The sequence below is a fragment of the Diuraphis noxia genome, unplaced genomic scaffold, assembly GCF_037042655.1.
Source record: "Diuraphis noxia isolate RWA-SAM2 unplaced genomic scaffold, SU_Dnox_SAM2 contig0002, whole genome shotgun sequence".
In the NCBI taxonomy this organism is placed as follows: domain Eukaryota; kingdom Metazoa; phylum Arthropoda; class Insecta; order Hemiptera; family Aphididae; genus Diuraphis; species Diuraphis noxia.
The window spans coordinates 61,622,355-61,635,940 of NW_028301712.1; the positions used below are offsets into that span (position 1 = coordinate 61,622,355).

General features: G+C 30.4%; 1 protein-coding gene across 1 annotated transcript in view; it reads right to left on the bottom strand.

Moving 5' to 3' along the window:
* Nucleotides 1-1,914: 1,914 nt before the first annotated feature.
* The window catches only part of LOC149058748 (protein dachsous-like), a 28,057-nt gene continuing 16,385 nt past the window's right edge, over nt 1,915-13,586 (bottom strand). Inside the window, exons 2-4 of the mRNA XM_089219904.1 lie at nt 3,344-4,024; nt 2,197-2,379; nt 1,915-2,136 (exon numbers count right to left, since the gene is read on the bottom strand). Of these exons, the coding sequence (XP_089076030.1) occupies nt 2,374-2,379; nt 3,344-3,523 (186 nt within the window). The 5' untranslated portion in view covers nt 3,524-4,024 and the 3' untranslated portion in view covers nt 1,915-2,136; nt 2,197-2,373. The remainder of the gene's footprint in view (nt 2,137-2,196; nt 2,380-3,343; nt 4,025-13,586) is intronic.

A 13,586-nucleotide genomic window follows, 5' to 3' on the forward strand; every position in this document is an offset into this window, starting at 1 on the left:
ATTAGTGAGGATAAAAAATAAAATAGCGTGTGTAGACGAACTCGTAGACAAATTGTTTACCAACTATAAGTTGGTTTTTTTTATTTTGTTCCAGCAGATTAATGTTCACTTTGTTAATAACATTTCAAATAAATATATATACTCGTATACCAATATAGGAATGACTATATTATTTTGCATTTTTGCAATCATATTTTCATTTAGTGCCTTGCGTTGAGTACTTACCTATAGGTACATATATATGTATAGTACAATATAATCGCGCGCTGATTAGATTAATCTTCTCTGAAGGACACGGCCAGAGCGAGTAAATATTATTATAAAATAATAATCGAATGTGGATGAGTTCCACGCCTGAAGAAACACTGCAATGTAATCGTTTCTCGATATATACATACCTATAATAACTGTGTACATAATTATACATATAAACATTAGACAATATATACTTATTATTAATCAGCATTATACATCATGAAGTTTATGAAAAAAAATTGCAATTTTTATGCTCTGCAGGTGGGCGCATGTAGCAGTGCATAATTTACCTCGAAATCAAAATTTCTACTTAAACCAATAACATGCTCCACCATAAGTTAATTTACTGTCAAATAATATAATATTATTAAACTACATTCACGTTTTCCGTGAAAAAAACTGCAGTAGGTCATACTGCGTTATGTTTTGGATTGGCGTAACTCTGAAAATTTAAAACATTTCTAAAGGTTAAATAAAAAAGTGATCATGCATGTATGACACCAAAGTTCATACAATATAATAATCTATTTTTACCATTTTAAGCTTTTCATATATTTGCTTGTAATTTATGTTCTCATATTCAATTTTTTTTTATCTTATTGTCACTGTTACATTATATATATAATACATGTAGATATATAGTTTAATTTACATAATATTATAATAGCTATTTACATTTAAATTATATTTTATTTACCGTGTCACTTCATACATAATATAATTATACTTATTATTAGTTAGTCGAAATACGAATTCTGAAACACCTATTAAAATAAAATGCCTATGTGTTTAATATTATTAAGTGCAGTGCAATGCCCGTAGAGCTTTCGTATAATACGAAATTTCGGGTAAACGGAATTAATTTATATTCCTTTGGTACTAGGTAGGTAGTATTTCAGTAATACAATAATATATATTCTGCATTATGCATAATACATATAATAATAATATAATTATTGTCCCTGCAGGAACGTAATATGATAAATCGTCGTAGAGGCGACGGGGAATACTAAAAGTATTATTTTCATGAATTCACTGCGTGGAAGGTAAATGTGATGGCAGCGGGTGAGTGTATGAAATGCATTTCCGTCGTAAGCTGTCTGCCGCGTATTAGCCGAGATATTATTTTTATGATGATGATGAGTTAATGACTGTGCTGTCGATGTTAAATCAGCGAGACTGTAGTTTTTATACCTACCAACTTATCGTGTTTTTATAACTATATGCGTTAAAAATTACAATTCTCACTGCGTACCGAGATTCTTAGAAAATCGCGTAGCCTAAACGTCTTGAGTTTTTTTTTTATATTTTCACGTCATATTATAAACAAAATCAACACACATTATATCATATAGAGGATGATTCACCAATAATAATTATTCTCACCCCTTGCAGTTTTCCTTCTAAAAATAAATAAATAATCTATTAATTTGTTAAGTATACCGTAGTAAGGGTATCTGGTCACTTTCCCGTCTGCCATTTCCCCAGCACACGTTTCTCCGTATTCACTTCCCCGTAAGATATTTCCCCATCCAATGCGTTTCTCTGTTCGACATTTCCCCGTCCATATTGTATTTATAATATTTAGTAAGAATAATAAAATTAATTTAAAAAAACACAAAACAAGCATTTTATTGTTCTGTTTTTTTAGTTCTGAAATATTCAATCTATACCTAGATCATGTAAATATAATAATATGTGTAATATAATTAATTTAAAAAAATACAAAAAATTACCATAAAATATTTTAATGTTGTAGTTATAAAATATGAGCGATTCCAATTAAGTACTCATCTAGATCACGTTCATCATACGCAGACACAATATTTTCTATACGTCTAGCAACATATCGATATTTTTTCTTTTTTTTGCTGGATGTTCCTGTTCAGAAATAAATTGATTAATTTTAACTTAAATTAAATGTTGTCCTTTTTCAAGAACCTCAATAAGTCGCCATATGGTAGGATGAGACGCAGCTAACAAATACGAAAATGCTCTATGCCAACCTTCAATATTATTGTTTGTTTTTGGAAAACCTGCTTGTGTAGCATCGTATTGGTTCCACAATTTCAAATCAAATATTGGAGGTCGCCGTATATTCCTTCGAGCCAATCCAAGTCATCTCTTCAAAATAATCAATTAACTGGTTAAAATCTTACTACCTTTTCCAAAAGTGTTATTTACCACTAACACTTTCTATGAGTAAACAATAACATAAGTAACACTCGATTAAAAAAAAATGAATAAAATATATAAAATACAAGTAATAAAAAGAAATGTAATATTACTGGTCGTTTGCTACGACAATAAGCGAAGTCGTTGTAATTTTGATGATTCGGTGGTATATATATATATATATATTATACCTCATTCAAAATTTTAACGAGCGTATAGTTTTTTAATATTATTGAAATATTTAAATTAAGAAAATTAGTTCTTAAGAGGACGTCTCGCGGAAACCTGTATAAACATACACGGATACAACGCTCAAGAGATTGAGAAGAGAAGAGCGTTGTTAGCCATATCGCCGCCGTCGCTGTTGGCCATAATTTCCTACGATTTTCTTACGAAACATACTTTGTGCGTTCAAAAAATATAGGTTATTGAGTGATTTTATTTTAAAAAAAACACCAACGAAAAAAATTTAGAAGAAATGCATATCTGGTTCCGTAAAAAGTCTGATTTTAGATATCTGTAAAACTTTGTCTAATATTTTATGCTTCATCATCCACGTATTTTATATTTTTCGTGAGTTATTTTTAGGACTTGAAATTTAAAAAATCAAAAAATCGGGATTCTTACGAAACCAGATTTTAATCTCCTCTTCCATTTTGTTCCTAGGTGTTTTTACAATAAAACCACTCTTCAGTAACCCATCTCCTATTTGAACGCACAAACGCGGTTTTAAAGCACATTTTTCGCGTACACGTTTCGATGAGACGTGCTCTTAATATATTAAATCAAACGTATCATACAATGTGATATTAAGTCATTCAATAAAAACTTCCCGTACACAAACACTGTAGCTAAACGATGGAGATCATTAGAATATCATAATGAACTGTACACACAAACATGAATCACGTACCTTGAGGACACACGACCCGACTGCTTTATCTTCAGACACGTCCACGTTGTAGAAACTCTGGTCGAATATCGGTTCGTTGTCGTTGAGGTCGTGTATGGTCACGTGCATGGTATAATGGTACCGGTCAGCTGTTGCGGCCAGCTCGACGAACGTGGGTTCGGGGTCACGCGCGCAGTCCATTCGGTCCCGCGAGTCAGTGGGTCTCCACCTGGAACGGAAATACACAGGCGACAAACTCGCTGGCCTGCGCGCGTTCTGAGATCTTCAGCGTCGTTCTTCTAGCGGTGCGACGACAGACTGGACGCGTTTCTCACGTTACCTGCCACGATTGCGGACCGTTACGTGTTGTATGGGCCAAGGCCCTATAGTCTCTAGCTGAGTTCAGCGTCCGTTTCGTATCCCGCGGCGTGTTTTCCGGGAACTCTACGTGCATCGATGAGCCATGGAACGTGGGCGCGTTGTCGTTATGCGCACGTTTTCGCCCGCTCAACGGAATGGCCACCATGGTATACAACGCCTGCGTCCTGATCTCGGTCAGGTTTCTGTTCCACTATCAAGATCCTGTCCACCGCACGGCCCGGCACTGGCACGATCAGGAACGGTGGCCCGCTGTCCTTGGACCTGTCACCGATAAAACCGATCAGTGTGTCGAACGGCGCTGACCGCCGCATCATTGGCCATCTAAAAATCAATGGCAATAACATTATTAATAAATCATCACTCAGTGACACATATTTTTTAAAAGCGCGTTTTTTACAGGACATTTTTCGCGTACATATTTTGATAAGATGTCCCCTTAAAATGGTTGTTTACAAAAATATAAAAATAAAATATTATCTTATAGTGGATAATCTATATAAGCCAATAGATCAATAGATCCTTGATCAGTTATAGACCTCATTGTTGAACCATTTTTAAAAACTATAAACGTTGATCGATCAATTGATTAATATTATTTAGGTACTAAAATGTTTAAGTCACCGCATAGATTTCATGTCTGCCAAACTCGTTTTATCATTAACTTAGTTATTAATTATCATTGGTACAAAAGTTACCGAAAAATTACTCGTTCGAATTTTGAAATATATACGCCAACTATTTCAGAAAAATGATTAGATAAATAGTTTTCAGTAGAAAATGAGGCTTTCATTTGAAAAACAGAACCAAACCAAAACACCAAACTTCGCCCGCTTACCTACCTATATATCTCTATCTATAAATCGCTATATGTTGTGTACAAACATGATAATACATATAAAACTGCAGCAGAAGCCTTAAACATGGTTCAAAACTGCAACCTGCAGATCTCTGTGCACCGTACTGCGACATATCGCCGAGACCGCCCGGCTACAGTATGTTATAATAATATTATATAGTATGGAAGCATTATTATTTTATTTTAACCTGTCAATGTAATAATATCCTTCTTCGTGGCGCCATTTTATAACACTATGTGCGCGTGTTACAAACGTCGGATCACGGACACAAACAAAAATAACATAATATTATTATCTTATACTGGCTGCAGTCGATACAGATGTTTAAGAATTCCAACCATTGAACCATCGGTGGTGTCATGGTTTTAAAAATTTCTGAAACATACTTTTTTATTAGGATATTAAATAGTTATACACAGGCAGTACATTTAACTCGTAGCACAAACTAATTGGCTTCAATACATACATATAAACGTATACCTATAATTTAAAAATTAAACCCAAGATAACAATGGGGGTGGGTTGAAGAAGCGCAATCTTATTAGTAATTACTAATTATATATATTATATACAATACCTAAACCTATAGAATATATCTATATATTTTTAATCAAAATTATTGAAAATTAACTTGAATATTGACATCAATTTTTTTGTTTCAGTTTCAAATTTAATTGGGTAACTTAAAAGTTTCAAAAACAAATACGTAGACTTGAAATCATTAATCAAACGGAATTTTTTAAATTTATAATATATTTAGTAGGTAAGATCATCCCATGTATATACATATATATTATGCATTCCGAAATAGGATATTTAAATATACTATTAATTACATAATATTAATAAATACACACAACATAACATATTATTCATATAATATAATTATGTAATCATATTAGGTGCATCAGAATAATTTTACAATTATTTCCTGACCTAATATTGCAATTATGATTTGACATTTAAAAATGTCCAAACTAATCGTTGACTGTTCGAAACACCTATATATACCTATATGTATTGACCCGGCCAGCTATTTGTATACAGCCGCAGCCGAATCGTCGGAAGTTGTTTTCTCGGTTTCTATAACCGACGACAAATACATATTATTACTCCCTCTATATAATAATAGTCCTTCGTATTAGGTTGAGTTGAGACGAGTCGTGGTCGTCCGCTGTAATTGTAGTTTATAGGGCCGTAGGGGATGAAGTTCCGAAGCCACCTTTACATAGGCGCACACTTAACTTTTCTCGGGATCGTACACATACCATATTATTATATTATACATATATACTCATTTGTACCATAATAATATTTTTGTGGAACGACCTTCAACTTAAATAGGATATTTTCAAAAGGTGAGAGACATTGTAATTTGTAATACAGGTGCGCGTTTTGGAAAAAAAGTAGGTCTGTTTTGAATTCAAACTGTTATAGTTATAGTTCGAAAAAAATAAAAGATATTTTTGAAGACATGCACAATGCACATGCACGTTGAGTAGGTATCGAGCGTGTTAAATATTAATAGTATAAACAAAAAAAAAGAATATAAGAGCAATGTAGCACGCTACTCGATATTTTTCATTGATAATAATATTATGATACATAGGATTCGGAAGTTATAGAAGCCAAAAAATGCAAAATATGAACGACAAAATTACTAAATATGCATGAAAAAAAATATGTGTAATATGCAGAAAAAAATATGTATTTATTAATATACAAGAAAAAAAATCTTAAACCCTATATTTAAAAAAATTGTATTAATGTATTATTGAAAACTAAAATATGGCGCGTAACCGATTGGCATTTGAAATTTTATAGAACTGAAAAAATAGTTAAGCAAATGAATTTTCATAATTTTTGAAATAGTAAATAAATAATTTAAAATTAACTAATTTTTTTTAGAAAATATTAAATATGCAAAAATCAATTAAAATCGACGAAATATGCACCTTTTCTGCAAAATTAACGAAATATGCAACGTATACATTTTTAATTTTCAATTTTAAAACTCATCATTGTAAAACTCGGATTTCTAACTTAGTGTGCTATAAATTGAGAGCATAAAGAACAATATGCAACTCCTATAACTTCCGAACCTTATAATGATATAATTTTTACTGTCGATTAGATTTCGATGGAAATAACGACGCGAAATCGGTTAAGAGTCGGAAAATTAAAATATTTGTACTTATCCCAAAAACATATTTATGTTAAAATCGCGCGAAGAATATTCGTTATCGAAGTCTCGATGTCCCTTACTTTCAAAAATTTTCAATTTTCAATTAAAATCCTTTTCATAGAAACATTAACCTGCACAGTATGCATACGGCATTAAACGTGTAAAACATGTACATAATATTATAATATATTATACATGTGTGTTGTTGTAAAATATAGTTTTAACAATTTTTTAATTGTAACAAACAAGTCGACAACAGATACGTTAACTCGAATAATTATAAATATAGCCAGCCGTTTAATACCGCAATCACTCCGAGTTTTGACGCTTCCATGAAAACTCGATTAAAATTCACTAAATGAATTCGTATGTATAGATTACCACGGTAACCTACCTATAGCTCTGTGAATTGTTCCGTGCAATGTTCGACCACGATTCGCGTCGCCGACGCCTGCTCGTTATCATATTTTTTTACAATAATTATAATATGTACCTATTACACTATTTTAATACAATATACCTACTATTGTATATACTAATAACGACCACGTCAAATATGCGTAATTTCTGCTCGTCTCAACTACAATTTTACTATATACAATATAGGTACCTAAATTATATATACATGAAAAATTGATCGTAAATTATTAACGCACTGTCATAGTCATTCGAAAATCGAATCCGTGAAGATATGATATTTTGGTATAAGTAAACACGTGCAGAATTGTGATTATGTATGTACAGTACATCTGTAAAATAAGTATACCGTTTGTGTGTATAGGTATAGGTACTTGCAGTATGTTCAAATGTACCTACAACAATAAAGGTAACATGACATATTTTGAACATATGTCATTGCATATTTATTTTGATTCTAAGGATGTAACAGAATTTAAGATAAAACGTTAAATTTGTTTTAAAAAAATTCAAAATGTTTAACATTTTTATTCGTTCCATGCTTTGCATCAAAACAAAAAGTTTTTGAATTTTAATGACTATTAATAACCATCTATTCGCTTTAAAAACTTTTATATAGGTAATAATAATTAATACACTACCATTATAATTTATCTGTTAATATATACTTATGTTTCAAACCTAACATAATACACAGATCTAAAATAAAATACTGTTAATGAAGAAGCCAAATGTTTCACAAAAATCTTCATTAATATCATTTATCAACTCATTCGAAACCTCTAATTCTAAACTTATCCTCTTGATTAATTCCTAGTATTCTTCGTTGACGCCTAAAGCGTAAATGTTGTCAATACATCTTCTACGATCTACAGTATAATAAATAATTAATTAACATAAACATAATAGAAAGTGCTGTTATATAAGTAGATGACTCCTTCCATCACTTTAATGAGTTTTTTCCTGTCATGTTTTTCATTCATTTGTTGTCACATTTTATGCTTATTATGTCAATTTTATATTAATTATAAAAAATGTCATGTCACTACTAAATTGGATATATTATGTGTAATATAAGAAGTATGTACATGCCAACGCCTCAAGGCAGCTGTGCTGGTACCCTACAAAGGTAGTTTAATATCTAAATGAATCGAGAGATGTGTAGAGTTTTGATAACATTTCCACACTTTATGGGAAGGGGGAGTTGTGGATTTAAGGTCACGCATTCCGAAACTTCGGATACATATTATTTTAATATTAAATAATAATGTAATATTTTGATGTAATCTTAATGATATATTTATTTTTGATCCTATGATGATACATTGTAAACTTGTAGTCGATCTTTTTTTGACATGATTTATAACTTAAGCTTGATAGCAGTGTTCGCCAAAACTTGAGCCGAGATGATGAAAAAATATATCCAGATTTCAAGATAAAGATATTAATTGTACAAGATTATTCAGATATAAATTATTGTGTTGAAGTTATTGTCAGAACATAAACGACATGGTTAGGATTGTTAGGAATCTATCGGATCAATACGTTTTTACGGAAACATGTAAAGTTTGGTAATGTCGATGTAAAATTACTTCAATCAAAAATAAAAAGTAAGTATATATGGTATTACTACTACTTATTTATAAGGAACATAATAACCAAATATTCGATACACATATTATGTACTAAAATTTATATTGGACTTTGTGAAATTTTGAATTTACTTATATTAGGTATATAGTTAACTATTTTATTTTTTGTGTTTATGTTTTGTATAGAGCTTATTTAGTTTTAGGTAACTGTTCTTTAAGGCCAGAAGACTGCACAACGAATTTGCTAGTAAAGAGTATTCAGAGGAGTACTTTATATTTTGTGTTAAAGATTGTATGGTATATTATTATCTATGTAATAACATTGTACTGATGGTTGATGTACTTAAAATGGCCATAATATTATTAATTATTATTGTTGAACCACAAGAACTACGACAGGTTCGTATTAATATTATTGTGCTTACTTGTAAATTGTTTATATTTTATATACTGTTATACGTACAGTGGTAGAGGCTCAAAATACCGCATTATTTAATTACAAACTACAGTCTATAAGAGCAGTAAGAGCAACTATGTTCTACGTACAATACATATTAGCACATATATACAATATTTACCCACGAACTCATCAGTATTATTTTCTCGGCAATCTCAGACATTACTCTCCTGTAGTTGATTGAACTGCAGCTTACTCCAATTGACATCGTTCACACTAAATTATTACAATGTATTAATAGTTCAATTTTTATGAGGTCTACAACATATTTGGTACCCACACAGATCTACTGTCAGTGTATATTTCAACGCATTGAGTACAATATGAGTACAATTGTCAGTGTACGATAAGATTGTCCAGGTCATATAATTTTTTCCCTGGTACGCGAAAAATAAATTGTGCAGCGCTTTGAAACCAACTACAAATTATAATCTTAGGGATATTATAACTAAGATGACCAGATATAAAAATCCAAACAAAAGTACATTTTAAAACTTAGGTCCTCCTCTGTCATAATTAATCAATGTGTGTACTTTTCTACCCATTTTTTCCATACCATAGCTATTAGCGGCCATGGGTCATCTCTATTTGTATAATTTGTTTTTTATCTGATTACTCTATTATATTTTTCCTATAATCAACAATTAAAACTTATTATTTGAAATTATGTCAACTCATTTGGCGTGTGTCTAAGATGAAAATACTTTAAATTTAAAAATTTTTAAGTAAACTTAAACTAAAGTATAAATTATTGTTTAAAGGTAATAATACCACGTGTAAAATTTTCTAAAATTATCTTCAGTTATGTTAGTTTTTGGTTATGTCCATTGTTGTAAATATCTAAACGGTGGTAATAATCAAAATATAAAAAACCGTAAAACACATTAACACGTATTAGCTTATATTTTTTTTTTTAAAGAGTACAATTTCATGTACTTAACACTATTGTTAAGGACACTAGGACACACATTAAAAAAAGAGTACTGTCCTGCGAAAAAGAGTAGTGAAAAAAAGAGTCTGGTCACCATAATTATAACAGATGGTGAGGGGTTAAATTATCTTACCTAAATTATACCTTTCTCCATCGGTATACTATTTCTTGGAAATTCTAGCAAGGTGTCTCTAATATCTGGTACAACACAACGCATAATATTAATTAATTCTGGATTCTGTTTGCCACTCGGGAATATAAAAAAATTTTTTTTCATTTTCCCATACATCAAATAATTGGGTAGAAAATTAACTTTTTAAAGACCTTTGTACAACCTTATAAGTGAACTCAATATGGTATTTCTACATCGGTGGAGTACGATTGCGCGCGTTTTACCTTTTTGGGCATACGATTGCGCGCGGTGCCGGAATAACAAAGAACATGCTTTTGACTATTCAAAAGCGTACGATTGCGCGTGAAATTGGAAGCGACGTTGCCAACTTATTATTAACTTATTATTAAAATTTAAAATAATTATTATTATAAAAAAGATTGTTATTTGTCGTACATGGTGTTATTGTATTTATTTCAAATAACATTATAAACGTGCGTTATACGACAACTAATCAGTCAAAAATAGTACGAAAAGTTACAAATAGTACAAATAATTACAAAAAATAACAGTTAAACACTCAGTCTACTTTATAAGTAAAAAAAAAATCGTATAAAATAATATAAAATATTCGAATAGATATCGAAAATAATTCAAAAAAATATTCTTCAAAATAAAATCGTTATAATAAAATAATATAATATATTCAAATAGATATCGAAAAAATATTATATACCGTGCACCTATAATCTGTATATTTGGCAACGTTGCTTAGAAGCAAAAATAATTTAGCACGCGCAATCGTACACCTAAAAAGGTACCGTTGATAAGGACCGCGCGCAATCGTATTGCAGCCTTTCTACATTATTCATTTACAGCTATTTGTTTTTTAATTAATAGTTATCATAGTATTCTATATACCAAACCAGGAAAGTAAACAATATTTAAAAGTAGCTTTTTTTTTTGGTTATTTATGATGTATTTCAATAGGTAGGTAGGTTGGTAGGTACATTCTCTAATGAATCAAAACGAATAAGATGATAAACTCAAATGTCATACATTGAATTATATCGATGTTCTTTGTTAATGGAGGAATGTCAACAAAAAAATGGTTATTTAAGTCACACTAATAGATCTAATAATGGTTGTTTTGGTGGACCTGACTACCTGAGTGACAAACTGTCACATTACAATTACGCATATATTTTGTTTAGATAACAAAGGATAGTATTTTATTATTTCAACCTGACATGTATATACAAACATATTATTATAATATATGTATAGGATTGTGACGAATAATAATAAGTTATTATAGGGAACTCTTTTGAATAATTATATATCTAATTTTATCACTAGCTATTTTTGGATGGCAAATTCACGCATGCGTTATTAAGCTGTTTTCGTGTATTATACACCCGACGTTATATCATATCAAGATGGATTAAATTATTTTTTACCTAAAATTAAAATTTTAAAATAAAACTATGCATAATTGTTTGGTTATATAAAATCTACAATGCATGTTGTAGTTATATCTTCTAAATTAAAATTTTTACACACAAGAATAAAGAATTATATAGCATAATGTATAATTAGACTTAGCTGACTACATAATACTGCAAATGTAATAATAATTATTCGTATGAATTAAAATTGTTATTAAGACTTTCACGTACCATTAATATTCTTAATAAGTCCATATAAAAACATTTTTAACTAATATTTTTCACATAATGTTTATTCTCTGAATCATTTTAATGTGTTTAACATCCTTGCGGCTTGCGCATTGGGTAAACTATAAACTTGTATGTAAATTACACGGTACGCCGAGAACACAATAATACAATACATGCATCGCATTGACTGCAAGTCCTCCGTTTTCGTATACAAGTAAAATAAAATAATAATATAATATATTAAAAAGGGAAAATCGACATTTTTTTCATGCTACGCATTATACTATACATGCGCGACTACATAATATATATTTTTACTATACCGAAGTACCTTGTTTTGCTAATTATTTATTTACAAAGAGTCTTCTTTGATTTATCGCATAATATAATATACTAACATATTGTTTGTTTTCACAATGCCTGCAGTTTCGTAACATTTAAACATTTTAAACGAATTTAAATTGACCACATTCGATTGCGTTTGAATCATAATAAGATATAATATTATATCCTCTACCCGTACACACATAATGTAACTATAGTCGTTTTTAATCTTTTCTCCGGATAGAATGGTTCTTTCATACTCGAATTTTCTTATAATTTCTCAGAGTGTCATATAATAAATGTCACTGCGCCGTACACCTAATACCTATACTAAAACTAAATATACGTGTTTTACATCTTGATCGACCGTTTCAAATTTAATGGATTCGCTGCGATAGATTTTCGGAAGACTTCGATGACAGCTCGGTGTCCAAATATTTTCCGCCATCGTAAAACGCACATACGAGTATAATATTATTGCGTACGCACTACATTATTACAAGTAATAATACTAATAATGTTAAAAATCCTTCGCGTATTATTTAATAATACATATATCTACCAAATCAGTAGTAATAATACTGTAATATTACATGTAGGAGAAAAAATACGTATAGGTACCTATTACGTGTGTATTAACCGCTGCAAACTCCAAACACAGCGAACTACTTTTTGTAACACGGTAGTACCACGGTTAAACCTAATAAAAACAAATATGAATTACATAACATATATATACGCCCTCAATTTTCCACGGAAACCGTTGAATAATATAATAATAATATTATGTACAGTTGGGGGGATGTGTTCGACAACCGGGTGATTAATCTTTTATACAATATAATGGGACATTTTTCAGTTTTACCCAACCGGTCAATAAATTAAAAAGTCAATATGTATATACGCACACATAGCATATTGTTCTTCATAGAATATAGGTGCACCACTGCAACGCGCGAGTGCAGTGCAACAGTGCAGGCGTATTTAAATACATACTGCAATATTTAAAGCAATACAAGTATGTATGTAACATTGTAACAAAGGTATATAACTATATATATACATCATGAAAAGAAGGGTTGGAGATACTTCTATATTTTATTTGAATGAAAAATGCACTACATATACATATACTATACATACATTTATATAATACGCTAACAGATGTTTACTCGACGTCTCATTAAAAATCGCGCCATAAATTAGATAATTAAAAACACAAATGTCCATCTTAGCGCGTTCGCAAGTGTGTGTGTTTGTCCGTTCGTCTTTTTCTCTGTACCTTTATGTGTATGTATATTATCATTGCGTATATACTTTATGTATTAT